At 37.5% G+C, this 22292-nt stretch overlaps 1 protein-coding gene across 5 annotated transcripts in view; it reads right to left on the minus strand.

Annotated features, from left to right (window-relative positions):
- Pde11 (Phosphodiesterase 11) overlaps positions 1 to 22292 on the minus strand; it is a 492115-nt gene that overhangs the window by 56610 nt on the left and 413213 nt on the right. For all 5 annotated transcript variants that reach the window (XR_014443817.1, XM_083141571.1, XM_083141574.1 and 2 more), the window contains 4 exons: positions 20443 to 20550; positions 14402 to 14539; positions 10151 to 10261; positions 2934 to 3031 (listed from right to left, as the gene is read on the minus strand). Coding sequence is in view for 4 of the 5 variants with exons in the window: in XM_083141571.1 (XP_082997697.1) it covers positions 2934 to 3031; positions 10151 to 10261; positions 14402 to 14539; positions 20443 to 20550 (455 nt within the window). In the remaining variant the exon portion in view is untranslated. The remainder of the gene's footprint in view (positions 1 to 2933; positions 3032 to 10150; positions 10262 to 14401; positions 14540 to 20442; positions 20551 to 22292) is intronic.

Consider the following 22292-nt stretch of genomic DNA (forward strand, 5'->3'; position numbering starts at 1 on the left):
CACGAACCATTGTTTGTAGAGTTCAGGCATGCGACACACTCTGGTGGCAACCTTCAGAAACACACTGTTGCCTGCGACAGCACGCTATGCTCACCAGTAGCCTGGTTAGAGCCACTGATGTAAGCACGTGCAGTAATCTCTCGTCGCATTCGCTTCACAGTGAAGATGAAAGACCTAGCAGAGCAGCGTGTTTGTGTGGAATTTTGCTTTAAACTGGGGAAATCTTTTAGTGAAACATGGTAAATGCTCCAGCAAGCCTTTGGGAAGGACTGTTTGAGCCAATCGCAGTGTCATGAGTGGTTTCGGCATTTCAAAGAGGGCAGAACATCGGTCGAGGAAGATTCAAGATCCGGATGACCTTTGTCATCAGAAACTATGAACAAATCGATGCTGCTCAGTCCATTATTCACACAAATCGTCGTTTCACTGTCAAGAGAGGTTGCTGAGGAAGTTGGCATCAGCATCAGATCATGTCACGGAATTTTGACTGAAAAACTTGACATGCATTGCGTTGCTCCCAGGCACGGCTCGTGCATTATTTACCCGGGGGTTCACTGAAGTCATGTGACATATATCCAGTTTCCGCAAAATAAACTTCCTTCGCCTAACAAAAGGATGGGGGGAGGGCTTAAAAGATTTGTCCAGAATTTTTTTTTATCTGGGAGTATAAGGTTTTGTATTAGGGGTGTGTGAATAAATTTAGGGCTGAAACTACAATAAATTGTGCCTTTATGAAAAAAGTTTAGTTTTGTTGGAATGGACGTCCTCAAGTAGGGGCAAGTAATATATATTTTTTTTCCCCAGGAGGAGCAAAAAACACTCCTTCAGTCTGAAGTTACTGCAACGCTTTTATAATAATTACCAAAAATTACTGTGACTGAAATTAAATTATATGCGTATAATATATAATTTTTGGTTTACATTCAATTTCCATGGGGGGCGGCTCCCTTTTCCCCTTCCGGACGTCCATGCTGACTAATCAGAACTAGTCCTACATTTATTAAAGGGAAATGGCAACTAATGGCATGTGCATACTAGAAATCGAACCTGAGACCCTTTCATTGATACGCGACAGCTTTGTTCAAATTTGGGGCTGGTCGACCAGCACACGCTTTTTTTCAGTGGACAAGGAAGTTTGTTTACGTTAATTATGTGCATTTCTATCGGTCATTTCTTACCTGTGCGGACAGCAATGCCTACACTGCTTCAAATGACATAACCTAGGTAAAGTCCATCCCTCGCTTCACTCGCAGCATCATTTAATACTTTCCAACAAGTATCCAAGCACTTCAAAAACTAACAAACTTGAGACGATTGACACCGAGCGACAGCGAGTCACGTCTTCGTGCCATTCTTTCTCTTTCGCGAACCCGAAGTGTTTCCACCTTTAAGGAAAAACCCCTGAATGCATGCACGAGCTATTTTGGTAATGTATCTCCTTTATTTTAATTCATCACATCTAATTCCAGCTTTTATTTGTTTCCACTCATCCATCTCTGCCACAATCTTGCATTTATTCCAAGAAGTTTGGTACAAAAATGATACAAAGAGAAGATTGAATATGTAATGTGTGCGCTTCAAACTTGAACCCCACAGATCATCACTGGAAGGGAGGAAGCAGCGAGAACGGAGCCTTGTCCCGCAGCTTCTGCGAGAGAACGAACTGCGCATGACCATTGGGTGGAGACATAGGTTCTGCAATATCATGTTCCATGTATTTTGTCCTATACACTCCTCGAGCTTCTGCTCCCGCACGAAGCTTTCACAATGGCAAGAGCTGTCCTGTGGGGGTTCAACTGAGGGTCTGTATCAGGGTGGCCGATTCGCGGTTTCTTCTTCTCAGCAAAAGAGTTCGCCGTATTACGGACACAAATACATGACTTATTGTGTAGAATTTTTAGCGAAATAATGTGAAAATGTAAAGACATTGCTTATTGTTCATTCTCGAGGTGATTATCATATATTACTGGGGGTTCACTGATCCTGTGCGCTATAGGGCCAACCGCACCTGGTTACTCCTAAACTAGTGAAACGTCTGTTGACTGACAATCAGAAAGAGAACAGTGTTCACATCAGTCAAGAAATGCTTGATCACGCCAATGCCGACGAAAACTTCATGAAAAACATCACAACAGGAAATGAAACTTTGGTATATGGCTATGATGTGGAAACCGAGGTACAATCGTCTCAGTGAGTTGGGACCGAAGAAAGCACACATGAATTGATCAAACATGAAGGTGATGTTGATTGTTTTTATTTATTTATTTATTATTACTATTATTTTTTGACTGGCAAGGCGTATTGCATCATGAATTTGTTCCCCCTGGTTGGACTGTGGACAAGGAGCTCTATGTTGAAGCTGTAAGAAGATTGAGGGATGCTGTGCACAGAAAGAGGCCAGAGCTGTGGAAAAACAAGAGTTGGATGCTGCACCATGACAACGCGCCAAGTCACACATCACTCACTGCTTGTCGGCCAGTTTTTAACTGCTCGTGGGATAACCATCATGCCCCACCCACCTTACTTTCCAGACTTGGCCTCATTGGACTTTTTTCTGTTTCCTCAGTTGAAAAAACGTTGAAAGGACATCGTTTTAAAAGCGTAGACAAAATTCAGCAAAATGCGACAACACAGTCGAGAGCTACCACCAAAAATGCATTCCAGGAGACATCCGAACAGTAGCAGAAACAATGAGAGCACTGCATTGCAAGCATAGGGGACTACTTCGAAGGGGACAAGCATGTGTAATGTTGTAATTGCGGTAATAATGTTTGTATTGCAAAACTCTGGTCTTTTCTTTAACAACCCACATATGTTGTATGTTTAAGGTTTTAACCTGTGACCTAGTATTGTAGCAATAGGACTACAAAGTCAGTATACAGCTTCATTATGATATGCTAAAACAAAAGTACCCAAACCACCTTTTCACTCACCTTGTGCGTGATTCATTATCATCGGCATCCAGATCACTGGCTTCGAAGTCAAAGACTCTTGAAAAGGTACGCTTTGATGCCTCATGAACTAGCAAAACCTGCAAAGATAATAATGCAGATTGATGGATGTACATAATTTTTAAGATTACCAGTATGCACAGAATTAAGTGTTTTAACATTCACACCAATATTATCTAATTCCTTTCCCTCCCCCACCCTTCAGAGGAATATTTCCAGAAGATAAAAAAAAATATCTTAACACAGGAAGAGTCAAGAAAGTGGGAGTGAGGTGTCACCTGGTTACGTATTATCAATTTCTCTCTCACGTATAAGTATCTTTGGCTAATTTACAAACTGCAACATGTTGGGACCCAGTGTCTCCCAGAAAAATTATGTCAGCCTAAAATTATATGTTTCACACATATAATTACTAGGGTTGAGCCGATACTGATGCCGATGTATTGGTATCAGCCGATACTAGTGGTGTCGGAATCTGTATGGTGAAGTTTGTATTTCTTTTTATTTTATATTTCTTCTAGAGTCGTTTTCACGTTCAGAAGACACAACGGCGCTTATGGAGAAACCGTACAGTGTTGCCAATACAGCGCTAGCTCATGTCGCCGGGAAATGATGAGCTTCCTTCACAATGAAGGTGTTACATATTTTGTATATATAATGATAATTATATGAAATTATTAATATTAATATTATACTGTGAACGTTACAGTTCATTAGCATGTCATTTTCCCATTAGATTTAATTTAATACACATGCACATTTAATATTCATTCGCCTTTCTCTGTAATTATTTCATTGAATAACATTGAGATATGGTAATGTGTTACATATTTATATAAATTAATTATTGTTACCTTAATCGGACATTGGATCAACACCCTCCATCGACGAGTCTTGGGAGGATTGGCCACTGCTGTCAGAACTTGTGCCACTGATGGAAGAATTGCTGCTTAACCTAATGATTAAAGGTTCGATGTCATCCTGTAGTAGGTCGGCATTCCACATTTCCTCTTCTATCCCTTCAACGTGTCTGCAGTAATTCGACCATTGCTCCTGGGTAACCGATTGAAACGCAATGTCTATCAAAGGTCCCATTTCTTTCACTTTAAAGTTAACGTTTTGCCGCCCAACATGCCCTTTAACCTGACTCCATACCATTTCAATAGGATTCAGTTCACAATGGTATGGGGGAAGTCTACAAACAATTGCTCCACGTTCTTCTGCAATCGGGTCAACATAATTAATATTAAATTGGTGTCGCACAGAATTCACGACACTGAGCAATTCTCTTTTAAGAGAATCATCTGAAAAGGCGATATTTTTTGATTTCAACCATTCCCTAATTTCTTCCTTACGGGTTTTGGAAGTAGGGATAGTTTCTAATTTTCTACAGTGGTAAGACGCGTTGTCCATAACAATGACCGTCCCTGGCTGAATATTGGGCAGCAATTGCTCCTTGAACCACCGTTCAAACCGAACACTGTCCATTTCGTCATGGTAGTCACCAACATTTTTTTGTAGCTAAAAAAACATGTTTAGCCCCCTCTACAAACCCTATCTTACCACCGGCGTGCAGCAAAACAAATCGTGGACCCCGAGCAGTAGGACCTTTAAGACCTATGGATAATCCAGCCAAAAAAGCTTCTTTAGGAGTTTTTATTGTTTTGTCCTTCCAAATCTTTGGCACAGTATGCCCTACATTTACCCAACTTTCATCTAAATACACAATATCCCTTCCCTCATTCCTAAATTGTCTCATTTTCCGTAAATATGAATGTCGCCACAATATAATATCGTTTCTTTCAATCATTAGTGCTTTATTTCCTCGCTTTTCGAATTCGAACCCCATTTCTTTTACCAAACGGTTAAACGTTGAATAACTGAAATTGGACAAATCATTGTCATCATTAACTTCCTTCATTACGGCCCTAATTGTAGGGGGAGCATTTTGAAACAGAAATGTGTGAAATTTCCGCCGTATAGCACTACGTACGAAGTCATTATACTTCACTTCCCTGCTGGTTTTATACTGAAGCCCACCTTGTCTTTTTCGCGGTGTAGTGACTGGTCCTTTGCCAGTTTCCTTTCTTAATCTAAAGAAGGTGCTTCTACTGACACCAGTCGCTTTGCAAAGTTCACTAACAATAAACGATTGGGTACGTCCGGGGTTCTTTTCCTTCAAGTAGGCGAACACACGTAAGACTGCTGTTCTCTCGCCACTTTTAATTATCTTACCCTTTTTCCTGCGATCCATTGCGATCACTACACGCGCGAGTGTAATGCACGAAATAAACACACATTGTCTATAACAATGACACTTCAGAAATCACTTAAAAAAGTAAAAATCACCGAGCGCTCACACAACTGAAAACACTTTTTGGGGAGACGAAAAGAGCCTAAACGAACCAAAGACGAAAAGAGCCTAAACGGACCAAAGCAGATCTCTCACTCAAGTAAGGTGAACCTGGCACATGGGTTAGATTCAAGTTGTAACCCAAACAAACAAATGAGTTATGGCCCACTTGAACTGATAAGACATCAATGACTCAAGCAAGGCATGTCATATTTCTATCTTGAAGCCCCATATTTTGTCACGTGTTGGAAAGCCTTTCAAAGGTTAATACGTTGTCTATAAATTTATGTGTAGGTTGGAAACTGAAAGGTGATCTTCATTTCAGTATTAATGTCGACAAAACTGCATGAAGCTAATATTTTTACTGAATGGAAATAAAATAACTCGAAAACTTGGTGGTGATTAGCCGGAATGCTGCGGTGAGTCAGCTCAAGATGGCCAGACAACGTCTCCTTACTTCGCGCGCGGTTCGGGTTAAAAAGAAACTCGAAATGCATGGAAGTAATATTTCTGGGAACCTTTGAGTGGTTATAAAAAATAATTTCATTATTTTCTCCACAATTTTGTCGCTGCAAGTTTTTACTTGGAATTACAGAACAAAAAATGGCCAGCGACGACATTTTCTACTGCACGAATATAAAAAATCTCCACATACTTTATTTGAATATTTTTTAATGCGAATATGCTTTAAAGTATTGATAAATTCTGAGCACTACCATCACCTATGACAATTAAAAAACAGTGTCAATTTTTTTCATAATGAATGCTTCAATTTTACGGCATGTTTCAACGTTAGGAATGAAAACAATGTAAAAATTTTGTTTTCACAGAAAATTTGCGTTTTTAATTTATCTAAATATATGTAAGCAAGTTACCAGTTTTTGTGTTCACCATTGTATTCTCTACAAAATTTCCTGCAAAACTGCTGGTACCGATTTTACGTAAGCTAAATTTGTAAATCGAGAAATTTCACAACAGCGCGCTCGTATTTCCCATAAGAAAAGCATTGCCCATAAGAGCCCATTGTGTCTTCTGAACGTGAAAATGACTAGTAGGAGCGAACTAGCATTGACCACTATTTGTAGGGTGAAGCAGATTCGTGAACAATAACAACAGAACTGACTTTCATATGTGGCCACGGTGGCTCAGTTGGTAATGCGTCTGACTACCATGCTCAAGGTCCCGGGTTCGATCCCCGGCCGGTTCAAATAAGGGAACTTTTCTAACGTTGGAAGCGGCCCCGGCGCCAACCCAGCGTCGAATAACATGGGTACCTGGGGAAAACCCTGGGGGGTAAAGGCGGTCAGGGGCGTGATGCTGATCACATCACCCCCACTCACGACCGGATCAAGAAAGTGTGGGGCGTTACCCCCACACCCCCTATACGCCTTCATGGCGTGGTGCTAAGCACAGGGGAGCACTTTACCTTTTTTACCTTTTTTACTGACTTTCATATTTTATATTTATATTAGGTGTCAATTCGACACAATACAAGTAAGATTTAATTCCCATAAGCAAGTTTAACCTCCTCGGAGAATGCTGTGTGTTCAATATCGCTGATTAGTATAAGAACAAATTTGTTTACTACGAAGTGTCAGGAAGACAGCTATGATATTCAGTCAATAATGAAGGCAAATGATAAAATCCCTCATTTCTTAGTATTTTGCTTACGCTCCACACTGTACCGCTGCACTAGATTCTTGCATTTACGTATTTTGTTCGGTTGCTACACGATTACACAAGAAACATACTTTCTTCATCCTTCCTCCAGTAGTTTCCACTAATGTCGTATCAGACACACATCACGTTTCCTGTACTTATCTTCACCAGAACACCTTTTTTTAAAGGTAAAACCATATGTGCTCCATACTTTGAGCAATGAACTAATCATACATGTTCATTCGTTGTCAATTTTAATCCTATATCTCATCACAAGTTTTGCAATAGTTCAAGCAAAATACAGATCGTGATCCCGTTCTTTATCTCTCCATTTCCCCACTTTCTTTTTTTTTCTATTTTGTCCTACATTGCTATTGTATCCTTTTGTCAGTATCATTTCTTATTTACCTGTTAGATGGCAGCACCATGCAGATCTGCTCAAAATTATATGGATAGTTTAGGTTGGCAGCTAATAGATGGAGTTGGAGGCTTATCTCTGCAGGCGGTATCAATACTAATTGCACTTAAATATTAGGATATTTCGAGGACAAGATCGGTTTTCAGGTAATAGCTGAGCAAAGTACGCAACCTGATACAATTCACTGAAACTTAAATAACAATTAAAAGAATTACCGAAATCTGTCATAAAGTATCGGTCTTTTGGTCTTTTATGTGGCCTGCAAAAAAATGTTGCACGACACCCGCCGAGTCTAATTATCCTGGACATTTTGCAAAATTCGAAGTTTCTTTCTATTTTGCAACAATTTTTTGTTAAAAAAAAACTGGATTTTGCAAAATTCTTGGATCAGAATACTTACACACTAATACTGATTAATATATTGAAAGAGTATCGACATCGGTTCAAAGTGGTATCGGCTCAGCCTTAATAATTTCCTTTGAAATGAGAAATTCACATTGACATTGAAGCATGGTTTTGGAGAAAACATTACTTGCTTTGCACCCCCAAACACTTTTGGAAAAAATTATACAGATGTCCATGCCCATGGTCTTATATCATATACTCTTGCTATTCACTCTCTTATTGATTATTTCCTTTATTGCATTTCTATCCTGTTTTCAGTATTGTTTTTTCCATTTAATGTCTTGATCTTCACTTGGCCTTCTTTTAATTTTCTCTATCTTCTTCAAGTTTATTTTATTTATTTATTGAATTTAGTTTATCTCTTTGTTACCCTCAAGCCAGTCGTAAGTATAACTTGGTGGGGGCAAGAGGTGGCATTTGCACCTCCTCCCCCATTTTCAGGTTCATTAAAATTTATAGGCCAAGGGTACTTTTGATGCTACTGGAATCTGAGAAGCAAATTAGCAAAGAGTAACATTTGTGAATTTGCAAATGTCTCCGCATGCTATTTTTAAGGAATGAAAACTTTTCGATTATGCCCTCCCCCTCTAAATTAAGCTGCAAGATCGAAACAGCCTCCCCTCCCCCAGTAACACTCATGCTGTCAGTCACTCGATCTAATTTCTGATCCATTTGCTCACACTATTTCTCTTTGTGTCTTGTTCTTTTATATCTGTCTTTCTCAACGTCCAGGCTGCAGCCTGGTAGTGGGCCCTGGAATCAATTATATTAGGCTGCAAGAGGTTCTCCTGAAGTTTGCTACTTGCAGCCCAATCTGACAACCACCTGGAAAGATGGCCTTTCGTTCAGAGTTCATCAGCGATAAAGAGGAAATCCTTTCTTGTCAGTGCTGGTGAAAATTCAAAGCTGCCGAGAGGGGATGTCACCCGTGCAGCCTTCCAATTTGAATTAGAACCGTACGGCTGTTCTCAAGTTAGGGTTAGAAGGGTGAAGTGACTTGCAGCCCAAGCTTGGCAACCACCTGGAAATATTGCCTTTTGTTTGGGATTCCACTGTGATAACAGGAATTGCTTTTGTGACAGTGGTAGTGAGCAATCACGCAGCCTCCAAATTTGCAGGAACCAAGGTCAATTTGCTTAGCACAGCAATTTTCATAAACAAATTTATTGAATTGAAAATATTCTGATTAATTAGACTCTTTCAGTGTCAAAAATGGAACACGCCAATGAAAATCGGCACTTATCAAATTAATTTGATGATATTTGTCAAAAAGCATAGACATAACTGAACAAATTCTCTCCATGGTTTATTTATTTATTCATTGGTACAAACAGTATTTGTTTTTTGTTTCTTTTTTGTGTTTTGTGAATAACTCTGTATGCTTGGGTTTCTTCCATGGTTCTGTGTAGTTTAAAAGAGCCAACAAGATTTGAACTTTCAGCCCTCCCCCTTGCAATGAGGGAGGAAGTATAAATATGGCCTCTGAACGAGGACACGAGAGAGAGTGTTTATGAGCCGGATAGCAGAAGGGAGAGTGATCTTCGGTCTCCAGTGGCCTCCCATGAGAAAGAGCATCCTGAGGCAGTTCCACCGATGCTAGCTTCCACTTGGCAGTTCTGCCGTGGGGCTCAAGTTAGAGGAATGTAAATAATGTAAATTAGAGAATTATTGGAAGAATCCGAGCCTTGTTTTGTTGAATTGTAAATGAATGTATAAAGCCCATTACTGCGAGTTTTCGGCAATCACCCTGCAACATTAATTCAGTAAGTTCTTGCCTGTGATTGATTCTTTGGTTCCGAGCGCTCGGTGAAGAACGGGATGGGAACCCAGGACTAACGAGCCTATTTAGTTGTTTATTTGGGTTTTTCCTGCCAGAAGCAGCCTGGTAAGGGTGGAGTGTTGCGGAACATCATTAATATTAAATTTCAAGGGTACATATTGATTAATGTATAATTAAAAAAATATAAAGCTATTTACAAACAAAATTGTTGGGATCGGGGCATCAACGTAAAAAAAAAAAATGAATTTACCAGGCTGCAGGCTTGTGAAGGTTGGGAACCAACGGCCCAGAGCATGGAGATGGATGGATGGATGGACAGACTGGCTGCTCACTTACTCCTCTTGAAACATTTACATTTTACAATGACCTGTACACATGACAACACACAATTTTCACCATAACATTTTTTTAATTACTTTGACCCCTTTTAATTTTCTGTATGCACCCATATGGGTGCAACATCGTTTTCCAAGACTATATATCTCTAAAGGTACTGGTTTTATGTATGTAACAAATTATGTATGTAGGAACTACATAAAAGTCTAGTGTATCTAATATATAAATACTAAAAATATGATAATTACCTGAACTCTCTGGCACTGAATGAGGGACTGAGTATGTGTGAGAATACGTAGCACCATGTGTTCAATTGTGCTTTGCTCTTCAAAGATCATCCTCGCCAAATCTAACAAAACCTGGAAAGATCAGTTATTAAAATGTAATTTTTTTTCTTGCCAATCTTAACACTAAAGCTTCTGCCATATGCACCAACAATTACAATGTTTAAATCAAGCAGTTTATCGCCTCACCCAACATTAGTATATGAGGTTATTTTTTTTCTTTTACTGTTAAAGCTAATGATGAACTAGATTTGAAAGTTGTCCAAATCACAATACACATATTAACCAAACGATTTTAAAAACAATTTCAAATTCAAACTGAAATTGAAATGTATTTATTTAAGTGTTGTGAACACCTTCGTATACAACACAGTGTATTTAACATACATGGATAAAACTATTTTACAGAGTTAGCTCTTGCTATGTAAAAGAGGCTTATAGTACTATAGATACAATATGCACGTTAAAAACTAAAATAAGAATAAAGAGTATAATAACAGAAATAACAATTCTTAAATTAGCCTACATTATTGTCAGATTTCATTCCTGAATGCTGGGCCATTTATCCCACTAGCATTACCAATTTATCCATCCAAGAATTAGATTTCATAACTGTGTATGTATGTATATATGTGTATTTGTGTATATAATATTACATTATATATACACATGTGTATATGTATTATGAAAATATGTATTATAATGCTGAAAAAAAGGGTTATCCAAATGAAGTAAGTAGGAGAGTATGTGTATAAACTCATAAATCAATAATGTACAATTTTTCAAGCTAATAAAAAAATTGGCATATTCACAATAATAAGACCAGTTCTTTCAGCACTAGAGGTGACATTTCTATAATTGAAAGTTTCAGGGGTTTGGAAATGACAACTGAAATGTACTTAATGACTGAACTGATAAATAGGAAATGGTACAGAATTTTCTTTTATTGAAATTAAACAATTTGTTATTGTATTCATTCAGATCTTTACTGCTGTACAAAGTTTTTCTACAATTCTACTATAACTTGGTTATTTCATTCTTTCCTAAGCAAGAATTATAATAGTGACCCACACAGATAAAATTAATTACAACATTTTATTGATTTTAATCTAGTTGAATCTTTCAGATCAGGCTTGTACCACTCATTTCAAATTGTGGAGCCCAATGGGTGCTCCGTGTGGTGTGAACTGCACACCAGTGGCATTGGTGGAAATTTTTATTAGGGTGGGCTCAAGGATGGATAAAATATCATTAGATGGGCTCTGGTTCAGTGGCCATGGTCAGCATCGAGGAATTTTTCAAGGTCGAGCCATGTTTCATGAGGGAAACCTCCCCCGTTCAATTAACATTGTGCCGCACTGGAGCATTCTTGTTCATGATTTAAATTCATACCTATAATGCAATTATTATGAATATTTTGTTTGCAATTTTTATTAATGTTAAAGAAATTTGACATATACATTTGCTGCATTTTGTAGAAAAAATGAATATAATAATAAAGCGAAATATGATTTCATCAGTTAAAGAAAAGCTTCTCTATGCTTTTACAGCACAAACAAAGCTTGTAAATGAGTAATGTAATGATGGGAAAAATCATTTTCAACTGATAACATTAAAAAAAAAGATTTAATTTGCCAAAACTCATTTAGTCACAGTTCCTGAAATAGTAAATTGAATTCTGGAATAACCCTTTTAATAAAATTTATTCAATATTTTTTCTTATTTTTGTAGGTTGTCTCATTGTAGTGTCTGAAGAGTTTAATTTTTGCGCCCCCAGAAGACGGCTCCCATTGAGATCGCTCCGCTTGCTCCATCCAAGGGTAGAGTTAAAATTATGGTCAAAGTACGAAGTGTTTTTACGATGATGGAAATGTGAACGTGCAATGTTGGTTGATTTACTGACAAACATACACTAACAAACACAAAATAGGGGAGACTGTTATACCTTGATGATAGTGCACTTTGAAACAATTACTGGTTCTTATTATTGCTGCCACTTAGTGGGCTCAAATGCAAGTAAGTTGTAGATAATGTTGATAGGTAGCGCTGAAAGCAGTTCTGGTTCATTTTGTTACAAAGCGTGGATTCTCTGGACGAAACAATTTTTTTCACTGGCAAAAGTACAAATTAGGTTGGTTGTAATTTGTGTTCTAACCATGAAACGAAATCGTGTTTGCTACAATCATCATGTACAGCGTGTTCCTTATCTTTGGTGAGTAAATATGAATATACTGTGGAAAAGGTGGCCTCCTATTTCTCTGCCATGATCACAATGCCACACTGCACATCGTTATTCATGAATCAGTAGACACACAGTTTTTGATGGAAACATGAAATGTTTTTCTTGTATGTTTGCATTGCTTGCTTGCATTGTAGAATTATTTTCCTGTAGTTTACGGTTATTACAAGCATAAAAAAACAGTTTTTCGTTGTGACTTTTAAGGAGAACACACGCTCCCTTCATCAGACATTTATTTTCATTTTGACTAAAGATACAGTTATAACAAGGGTTAGCAATTTTTTAAACAAAAATAATCCATTATATAATGAAAATGGTAACATAGATCCAGTATGGAGTTTTCTTTTCCACAAATGGAGTAAGCCACCATCTTTAAAATTTAATGTAACAGAAAACATCAAGAGACTTTTTGAAAACAATGATGACTTTGAATTACCTGATGATATTGGGGATTCATAATTTTAAATAAAAAATAATGTGATCAAATTTTTTTATCTGAAATAAAAATAAAACAGACTGCTTCTTTTCACAGTTAAGTTGCTATATTACAAACATTGACAACATCCAATATATAACGGATTCTTTTTGTTTAAAAAATTGCTAACCATTGTTATAACTAGGGATGTGACGAAGCTGAAAAGTTACCGATGCCGATGTACTCACCAATAATTTTTGGAACCGATACTGATGCCGATATTTAACCGATTCCGATACATAAGATTATTAAACAGAAATGGGATTTTATTTTCTGCATGACAAAAATAAATTTGCTATGTACATTTCTATTGCATATCATATGTATATACATATATATTCTCAAGAGATGTGAATATACATTTGCATCTACAAAAGGTTATGTGAACCTAGAGATTTAACATTAGTACACAAGCAGTTCTTTGAAATGCAACATGAATTCCTGTTCTGCCAGATTCAACTTCAGAAATACGAGATTTGGAAGCACTTCATGCAGGAAGTAACCTACTTCTTCTCTTAATCGCAAATCTGTTCAGCAAAACTGAGCACTCAATCACTGAATACTGATGCAGCAGGTATGCCCAAGTATTTTCTCAGCACTTGCTTCAGCTTTTGAATTTTCAATACAACAGCAATGTACTGTTTTATTTCCGATTTATAGTTAAGTTGATCCTCTGAATGAGAGTTTGCAATAATTTTATTACAAAAACTCTACAATAATGACAAATCATAACCAAATTTTCAATAAATCTTACAAAACTAGAATATAAAACTTGTTAGAAGGTAAAACTCTAGTATAATCTGTACCGGTTTAAATATCGGATTTTTGCCGATTCAGATTCCGATGCCGATATCTCAATTTCTGCCGATTTTCATACATCTGTAATTGGCTTCGGCACATCAATAGTAATAACTGTATCTTTAGTCAAATTGAAAATAAATGTCTGATGAAGGGAGCGTGTGTTCTCCTGACATGTCACAACGAAAAACTCTTTTCTTCTTGTAATAACCGTAAACTACAGGAAAATAACATGAAATGTGAAATAACATACCATAATCATTACTTTTCATGCTTTTGAAACATGTGAGATATATTTTCCTACCATGCTTGGTCACAAAATATTACACAATCAACAGCAAAATTAGAAATTAACTCTTCAACGTGAAATTTACGAGTTATTTACCTACTTAACCAGGAACCTTGTTAGGGGAGGGGAAAGGAAGGCCCCACTAATTGTAACTCTGGCTCGTAAATTAAAACTATATAAATTTTGAGACAACGGAAAAAAGACCACAATAAAATAGAGTGCCAATTTATATTATTTCTAATTATAAATTAGTGATGAATGTGGTAACATGGACAACTGTGATGAATAAAACTTGGAACTGTAAGGACTGACAATATGAGACAGAAAAATGGAGTCATTTTTCCAGCAAGTTTAATATATATATATTTTTTTAGATAGGCCTGTTTCAAAGAAGTAATTATAGACTTAACAAACCTGATTTCTCCTGACTTCCAACTGACTTTTTTCATAGAGCTGTGCATTGCGTAAACCTATGCCACAGAACTGGAGGTAGCTGGAGAAGATGTTTTCATCATTTGATGAGAAACTGGAGTCAGCATGTTTGTTAATAACCTAGAATGTAGAGAAGATAAACATTAGAATATTTATTACATGTTTGTTCAAATCTTATTGAATTCTATTTTCGGTGAGCAGTCTGACAGACCATAGTGGTTGCATATGTTTCTTGTTACATTGTGTTTCAAATGGCTCACAACTCATTTTCAATCTAAGCAAAATATAAATGTAAAATGTATTTAAAAGTATAAGTCCAGTATTCAAATTATAAAGTAAAATATTTTAAAAATTCACTATAATAATAATTTAACTGAAAACTTGATTATAAACAACATTTGCAGTTTCACCTCCAGGAGCAAGAATAAATAAATTGAATGGCATTGGGAGTGTCAGTATTCATCTTAGCGACCCCGAAAGCTATGGATTCCACACTAATATCGGTCCTTTTCGATTATTTTTAAATGTCACCCCCTCCCTCCCCCCTCTATGGGTGCCAGAGGTGTCTTACCCACACAGTATTTCTTTCCAGAGTGTAAGTCATATGTGTACCAAGTTTGGTTGAAATTGCTCCAGGCATTCGAGAGTTATGCCGGAACAAACATACATATATATACACACATAGCCTACATGCATTTTTATATAGTTATATAGAAGATAGATTGTTGTTCTAAGTGACGTGTACTCCCGTCCTGTACACCTTTTATTTGAAAGCTGCCTGGGAAGATCACTGAAAGACCCAAAGACCATCACGACGTACTATTTTAAATGAAATAGCTTTTTTGAAGAGATATTGTTTCCCGTCAAATTTCACAAGAATTATTTTGTTTTGAAGGAAAATTTAGTACAGTTGTTATGACATGCAGACTGCAGTTTACACTAATAGTATTTTTACAGCTGCATATACTCCTACTATTGGAACTATTCACCAAGAAGTTGTAAAACACATCCTCACTAACAAACAAATAATATATATATATATAAATTGGATACTTATAAATTTTCTTTATTTGTTTAAAAGAAAAGCCTGTAATGCGAGTGCAGCGAACAAAAAAATCAATATCTTTGCTAATTGGCAATGATATTGTTTTAATTGGGCGCCAATACTTTGGAGTGGATCACATTTTCAATATTTTTCTTCTTGCCCTTCGGTGCCCCCTTCCATCAGTGCCCGGGGAGATCATCCCACCCCCCCACCCCCTAACTACGGCTCTGAATATTAGTATAGTATAATGTGGTTTATGCTTTACGATACCTATTTTATTTCTAATAAGATATGAATTAGCAAAAGTTGTGGAGAAAAAATACATACATTGCAGGCTTAGATATTCATCAATTGAGTAAAAGCAGTGTTCCAGTAAGTATTTGTACAGTTCTTTCGTAAAAGCTTTGCAGGTTTCAATGGGTTTTTTATGTGGTTTGGAAGGTTGTTAGACAAGAGAGTCCCTGAGTATTTAGGTCCTCTTTCATATAGAACTGTATTGTGTACAGGTATTAGCAACTTAGTTTTATTTCTTGTGTTGTAATTGTGTATGTCATGGTGGCACTTAAACAAATCGTACAAGTTTGCTTTTACATAGCAGAGCAGCTTAAAAATGTACAAGCATGAGAGTGGCAGAAAACCTAGATCCCTGAACAGCTTCTTACATGGTTCCTTTGGCCTTACCCCCATCACGATTCTTATAACTTTCTTTTGCAAGATAAAGATTTGCCTACTCTTGTACACATTTCCCCAGAATATAATTCCGTACGTTAACAAGGTTTGAAATAAGCTAAAATAAATTGTTTTCATTGTCTCCAAATTTGTGGTAGCCTTTATTACCTTGATGACGTAGATTATCTTGCTGAGTTTCCCTGTCAAGGGTTAGGTGGAAGAGCAGCCTATAGGCTGAACCTCGCCCGCTTAATGAATAAATTTATTATTATTATTACAGCCTACTATGATAAACATAATGTTTAAAAACAGTAGCGGTGATTGGGTGCCAAAACTGGGAGGGAAAAGACAGTGTACTTTCTCTTGGTAGACAAGCTTTAGCACTAAGATTACAATAGTGGGGGCATCTAAACTAACTAACTAACTCTCTAGCCTTCTTAAACCCGAAGGTTCATGGCTGCAGCAACACAGGCCTTCCATCTGTCCCTATCTTGAGCAAGATCTATATACTCTTTTCCATCCCTACCGATTTCCTTTAGGTCCATCTCAACGTTGTCCCTCCATCTTCGTCTTGGCCTTCCTACAGGTCTCTTACCATCAGGTTTCCCAACAAGAATCCTGTAAATTCCTCTTTCCTCTCCCATTCGTGCCACGTGACCTGCCCACCTAAGTCTTCTTGATTTAATTATTCTAATAATATCTGGACATGAATACAAATTATGTAGTTCTAAATTATGTAACCTTCTCCACTCACCTGACTCCTCATCCCTTTTAGGTCCAAATATTTTCCTAAGGATCTTATTTTCAAATACTCTCAATTTATGTTCCTCTTTCAATGTAAGGGACCGAGTTTCACACCCATATAATACTACAGGCAAAATTACTGTTTTGTATAATTTAACTTTTAGTTTCTTAGATAATAAACGAGAAGACAAAAGTTTATGAAGAGAGAAGTAACATGCATTTCCTGAATTAAGCCTACTTTTTATTTCCTCTTTAATATAATTTTCACTTGTTAATATTACTCCTAAGTATTTGAATTTGGAAACTGGTTCAAACGAGTTGTTATCAATAATTAGATTTTGATTATTACCTAACACTTGGTTTTGGCCTGTAAGCATATATTTCGTTTTATCTTTGTTAACTTCCAAACCTATCTCTTTAGCAGTTTTGAAAAATATTTTAGCATTATTCTTAATTGTATTTATATCATCCCCTAATAAGTCTACATCATCTGCATATGCTAACAACTGAGTCACACCATTTAATTTTAGTCCTTCGTTAGTTTCTTTTACCTTCCTAACAGCATATTCTAAGGCAAAATTAAAGAGCAATGGAGATAATGCATCTCCTTGTTTTAACCCATCATGAATTGTAAATTTGTAAGACACATTAATACCCACACGAATTTTACTTTCTGTTTCACTGGTGCATACTTTTATCATACTAACAAGCTTCTTAGGTATTCCAAACTCTACTAATATATTATATAATTTATCTCTTTTGACCGAATCATATGCTTTTTTTAAATCAATGAATAGCTGATGGACATTTTGATTATATTACCACTTTTTTCAAGTGTCTGTCTAATGTGAAAAATTTGATCTGTAGTTGATCTGTTACGTTTAAATCCACATTGATAATCATCTATAATTTCATTAGCATATGGGGTTAGTCTTGTTAAAAGAATGTTAGATAATATTTTATATGTTGTTGAGAGTAGAGAAATTCCACGGTAATTATTGCAGTTCATTTTATCTCCATTTTTAAACACAGGAACAATTACGGATTCTTTCCACTGTTGAGGGATTTCTTCTTTATTCCTGGGCCCAGTGACGTGCACTGAGGAGTAGCTAGTCTAGCAGAGATAGATCAATCAATCTCACATCTCTAATTATTTTCAAATCACAATATTTATTATCTTGAAGCCTCAGTTCATATGCAACATTTCTTTCCACGCGCTTCTCGTCCCTCGATGTGATCAGCTGGCAAGGCTGAATACCCTAGCTGGCTCTTCTTCCGCCTTACCAGTTCCAGGTATAGACAACTGCCTGAAGCGAAAGGGAAGATTTCTGCCTGTAACTCCCTTGCCCTCTCACCCCCCGCTCCCATGGTTGAAAGCCCGTGGTTTCAGGTCGTCCAGTCTATCTCCTATAGGACAGATAGGGGATTGGTTTCCCTTCGATTCCTTTGTAAATCCTCTAAAGAACTCAGGGGAAAATTTTCTGCAGTACTTATGTTCTCTGTATTTACACAACCTTTTAAACGTTGTACAATATGTATGTATAATATGGGATGTAGTTTTATTTGTATATGAATGGGAACGTACTTGTATTAAGTGCAGACAAAAATGTTATGGTTTCTTTTCTTTTTTTTCAAATATGGAATATATAATGATTAAATAACAAATATTTGCTCACGCTCTCTCTCGCTCTAGTAGTGTTTTATTTAAATATTCTAATAATTTGGCCTCCAATAAAAAAAATGGGTAAGTTAAACAGTCATGAATACGGATGTATTAATTTGGGCTAGAAAACGCGCATTCTAATTGTTGTTGTTGGTTTGGTTTATTTTACTTCACCTTTCTGCCACATTTGGTTATCACGAAAATGAGGATGAGTGATGATATAATGAAATTGATGAAGGGACCTCACAAAGAACAAGTCAGGCCGGGATTCGAACCCGTGACGAGCGCGCATTCTTGTTCCTATGTGTTGTACTCTGCAGTGAATAATGAAATAATTTGGAATGTAAAGTGTATCCCAGAACTAAAAAAGCCAAATGAATATTGTTGAAGAAACTACAAAAAAGTGTGTTTTGTTACCTGTTCATCCCCTCTAATATATTTAATTTTTGCCACCTTCCATCACTTTTTCTAGCTGTATAGATTTAATCGCGATAAGTAGCTAATGAGCTTATGGAAGTCACGAGGGACAATCATAAACAGAGAACTCTGGACTCCTGATTTCACAGTGCCCTGCAGATGCACGGGAGGAAATTATTTGTGTTTTCTTTTTCCTTTCTTTAGCGTTGCTTTTCCATCGCTTTACCTAACTTCTGCCATGACGATGAACGTTGATTACTTTAAACGGATGAAAAGTGGTTACAGAGAACACTCATGCACAGGCCAGGGCTCGAGCCCGGATCCTTCAGTAACGAGATCGTGAGATGAAGAAATTAGGGAAATCAAGCAATGCAATTTTTTTTGGAAAAACGTTAATCATATGCAAATATGGTGTTTCAAAAATCCAATTGAATTTTACGTACCACTGAGTAAATACGCAGTTTGCTTTACCGATACCCAAGTATCCGAATAGTTAGAGCTTTCCACTCATCCTTGTTGTCGACCGACCTCCGTGGGGGAGTGCAAGGGCCCCGGATCGGTACCAGGTGGACGCACATAGTGGTTTGGATCCCACTTTAAACTGTGGGTCCGGTCTCGATTAGCTTTTATGTACATAAATCAACCAACCGCGGGGTAGTGGTTATCACTGCATGCTATGACACCAGGAGTTCCGGGTTCGAACCCCTACCTCGGCATGTGTTTGTCTCTTAATTAATTGTATTGTACCATCTTCGCGATTAACCAAATGTGACAGCGACGCTAAGTAACATAAATCAAATCATTAATTGATTGTTTATTTTGGTGTGTTTTACTTCGCTTTTCCTACACTTTTGGCTAATCGTGCAGATGGTACGATAAAATTGATGAAGGGACAAACACAAATAACACCCATGCCCAGGTCGGGGTTCGAACCCGGGATCTCTGGCTTAATAGTCAAATCAACATGTTTTGGATTTTCGAAAGAGGATGGGATTAACACATGCTTCTTTTCACTAGTTCTTCCTCATTTTGCAATCCTTTCCTTTCTTTGACGTTCTATTTTTAGGAATACTTAGCCCTAAAGGGGGGAGGGGGATTATGACCCACACCAACCTCCCTTGGGCAAGCCACTGATTGCTACCCCAAGTGTCGACATCACCGCACGTCACTGCCTGGGCCTCCCCCATGGCGCAGTGGTAGCGTCATTGCCTTGTAATCAAGGGGTCCCGGGTTCGATACCCGGTGGAGACACAAGTGGTTCGGATCCCACTTTAAACTGTAGGTCCAGTCCCGATTAGCCATACTGTGCATAAAGTGGACTTAAAACACCAAATCAAACCAAACCAAATCTTCTTTATTCCATATTAAACAAATTAATTTATGAATTTGACATGGGGCATCTATGCCTCACTAATCGCAGCCAATGTTAAAAAGTTAACACAATCAACTACTTTTGAACAAAAAAAAAAAAATGCAAGAACATACCTGAGCGACACCAATGACATCTCCGTTGCAGTCTTTGATAGGCATACACAGCAAGGACCTCGTCTTGTAGCCCGTCCGAACATCAATGTCATGGTTAAACCTATCATCCTGCAATATAATGTTACTGTCAAAATATTATGGAACAAATTTCTCCACAGAAAAACATAGTAAACATACAAGGCAAATGGGTTTTGAGAAATAATGTATTTACTGGATTGATTGATCGATTTTTGCCATCTACTTGATTACATAAGTGCAAGTTACACCATGATATGGGATAGGTCACAATTAGTAAATAACTGCACTTATAAAATAATGCATAATTAGTACAAAATTAGAATTATAAAATAATACAACATAATAACAAAGAAAATAGTAAAGGTAATGATGATAGACAAGGTTACAAAAAAATATGAATCAATGCTCCAATCTATTTAAAGAAGCCGGCCTTTGTGGCAGAGTGGTTAGGCTTCGAGTTGGAACGCCGGGGGTCCCGGGTTCGAATCCCGGCCTGGGCATAGGCGTTCTTTGTGAATGTCCCTTTTTCAGTTCCATCATATCGTCACTCATCCTAATCGTCGCGATTAGCCAAAAGTTGCAGAAAAGCGAAGTAAAATAAACTAAAGCAATCTATGTAAAGAAAATAATATGATTCACTGAATTAAGTTTTTAGTCGCTTTTCTGTCACTTTGGATAATCGCGACGTTGAGAATGAGTCATATTATGATGAAATTGATGAAGGGACATTCATGAAAAACAACAATGCCCATGTTAGGATTCGAACCCTGGACCTCTGTTATAGTTGCGCGATGTGCTAACCACTTCGCCACGGAGGTTGGCTAAAGAAAAAACATCATGAGTATAAATACTTTATATGTACCGGGTGGGCCATAAGTCAGTTGTCACTAGCAATCGTTAGACTTTGTTTTGCCTAGCGTAGTGGAAGTCAGTTATCAACTTGACTACTGCGTATTATCCAGCATTCTTATATTGGGTAATACACAGTAGTCAAGTTCACAACTGACTTTCACTACGCTATGCAAAACGAAGTCTAAGGATTGCTAGTGACAACTGACTTATGGCCCACCTGGTATATACACAAATCATGGCACTATTTCACTGAAGAAAATGTAATAAAAAATGCAATAACTAATAGGGGAAAGAAGTTTCATGAAAGTGATCATTATGATATTACAACGGAACTCTCCTTGCTATAGAAATTTCTCAGAAATACAATTAATCGATATCGAATGCAGAAGCCTCATTGTCGCTTCTTTCATGTTTAAAATGTTCCGAGAATACGTTGCCATGGAAACCAAACACTCGATGACAGCCCTTTTTTCTTAGTCTTTTCTTCAGACAGAGTTGCGACAGACAATGGGAAGGGGAAGCGTGAAAGGAACGTGTTATTTGTAGAACCAGGAATTCAGGGGGAAATGTCTATTTTGGTCAGTTACGAGGAAGTGAAAAAGTGGATGTTCACGGTGCATATAAAATTATTAAACGCACGGCCATGAAAATAGGCAGCTGGGCAGATTTGCGCTGGTGCCACATAATGGGAAAAGCAAAGCGAGAGCGGGACAAAAGACGCTGGTTCCCGCGCACTCTGTGGCAACGTCAACCGGGCTGCGTTGCCTATACCGCGTTTGTTACAACCTGTCCCGCTTCCCGCGTTTGCTGATCGCTGGCTTTTCTAGCAGAAACCACGCGGCGTTGCCGCTGCCTACCGCGTGAACTCTGTGCTGGGGAATGCCTAAGCCAGGCTTTGAATAAAATACGCGGAAGTGCACAAATATACACAATTCCCCTTTCTGAATGTTCCAGCTAAGATGACACTAAACACAAAAAGG

Source organism: Lepisma saccharinum, chromosome 20, assembly GCF_977018435.1.
Source record: "Lepisma saccharinum chromosome 20, izLepSacc3.1, whole genome shotgun sequence".
Taxonomy (NCBI): domain Eukaryota; kingdom Metazoa; phylum Arthropoda; class Insecta; order Zygentoma; family Lepismatidae; genus Lepisma; species Lepisma saccharinum.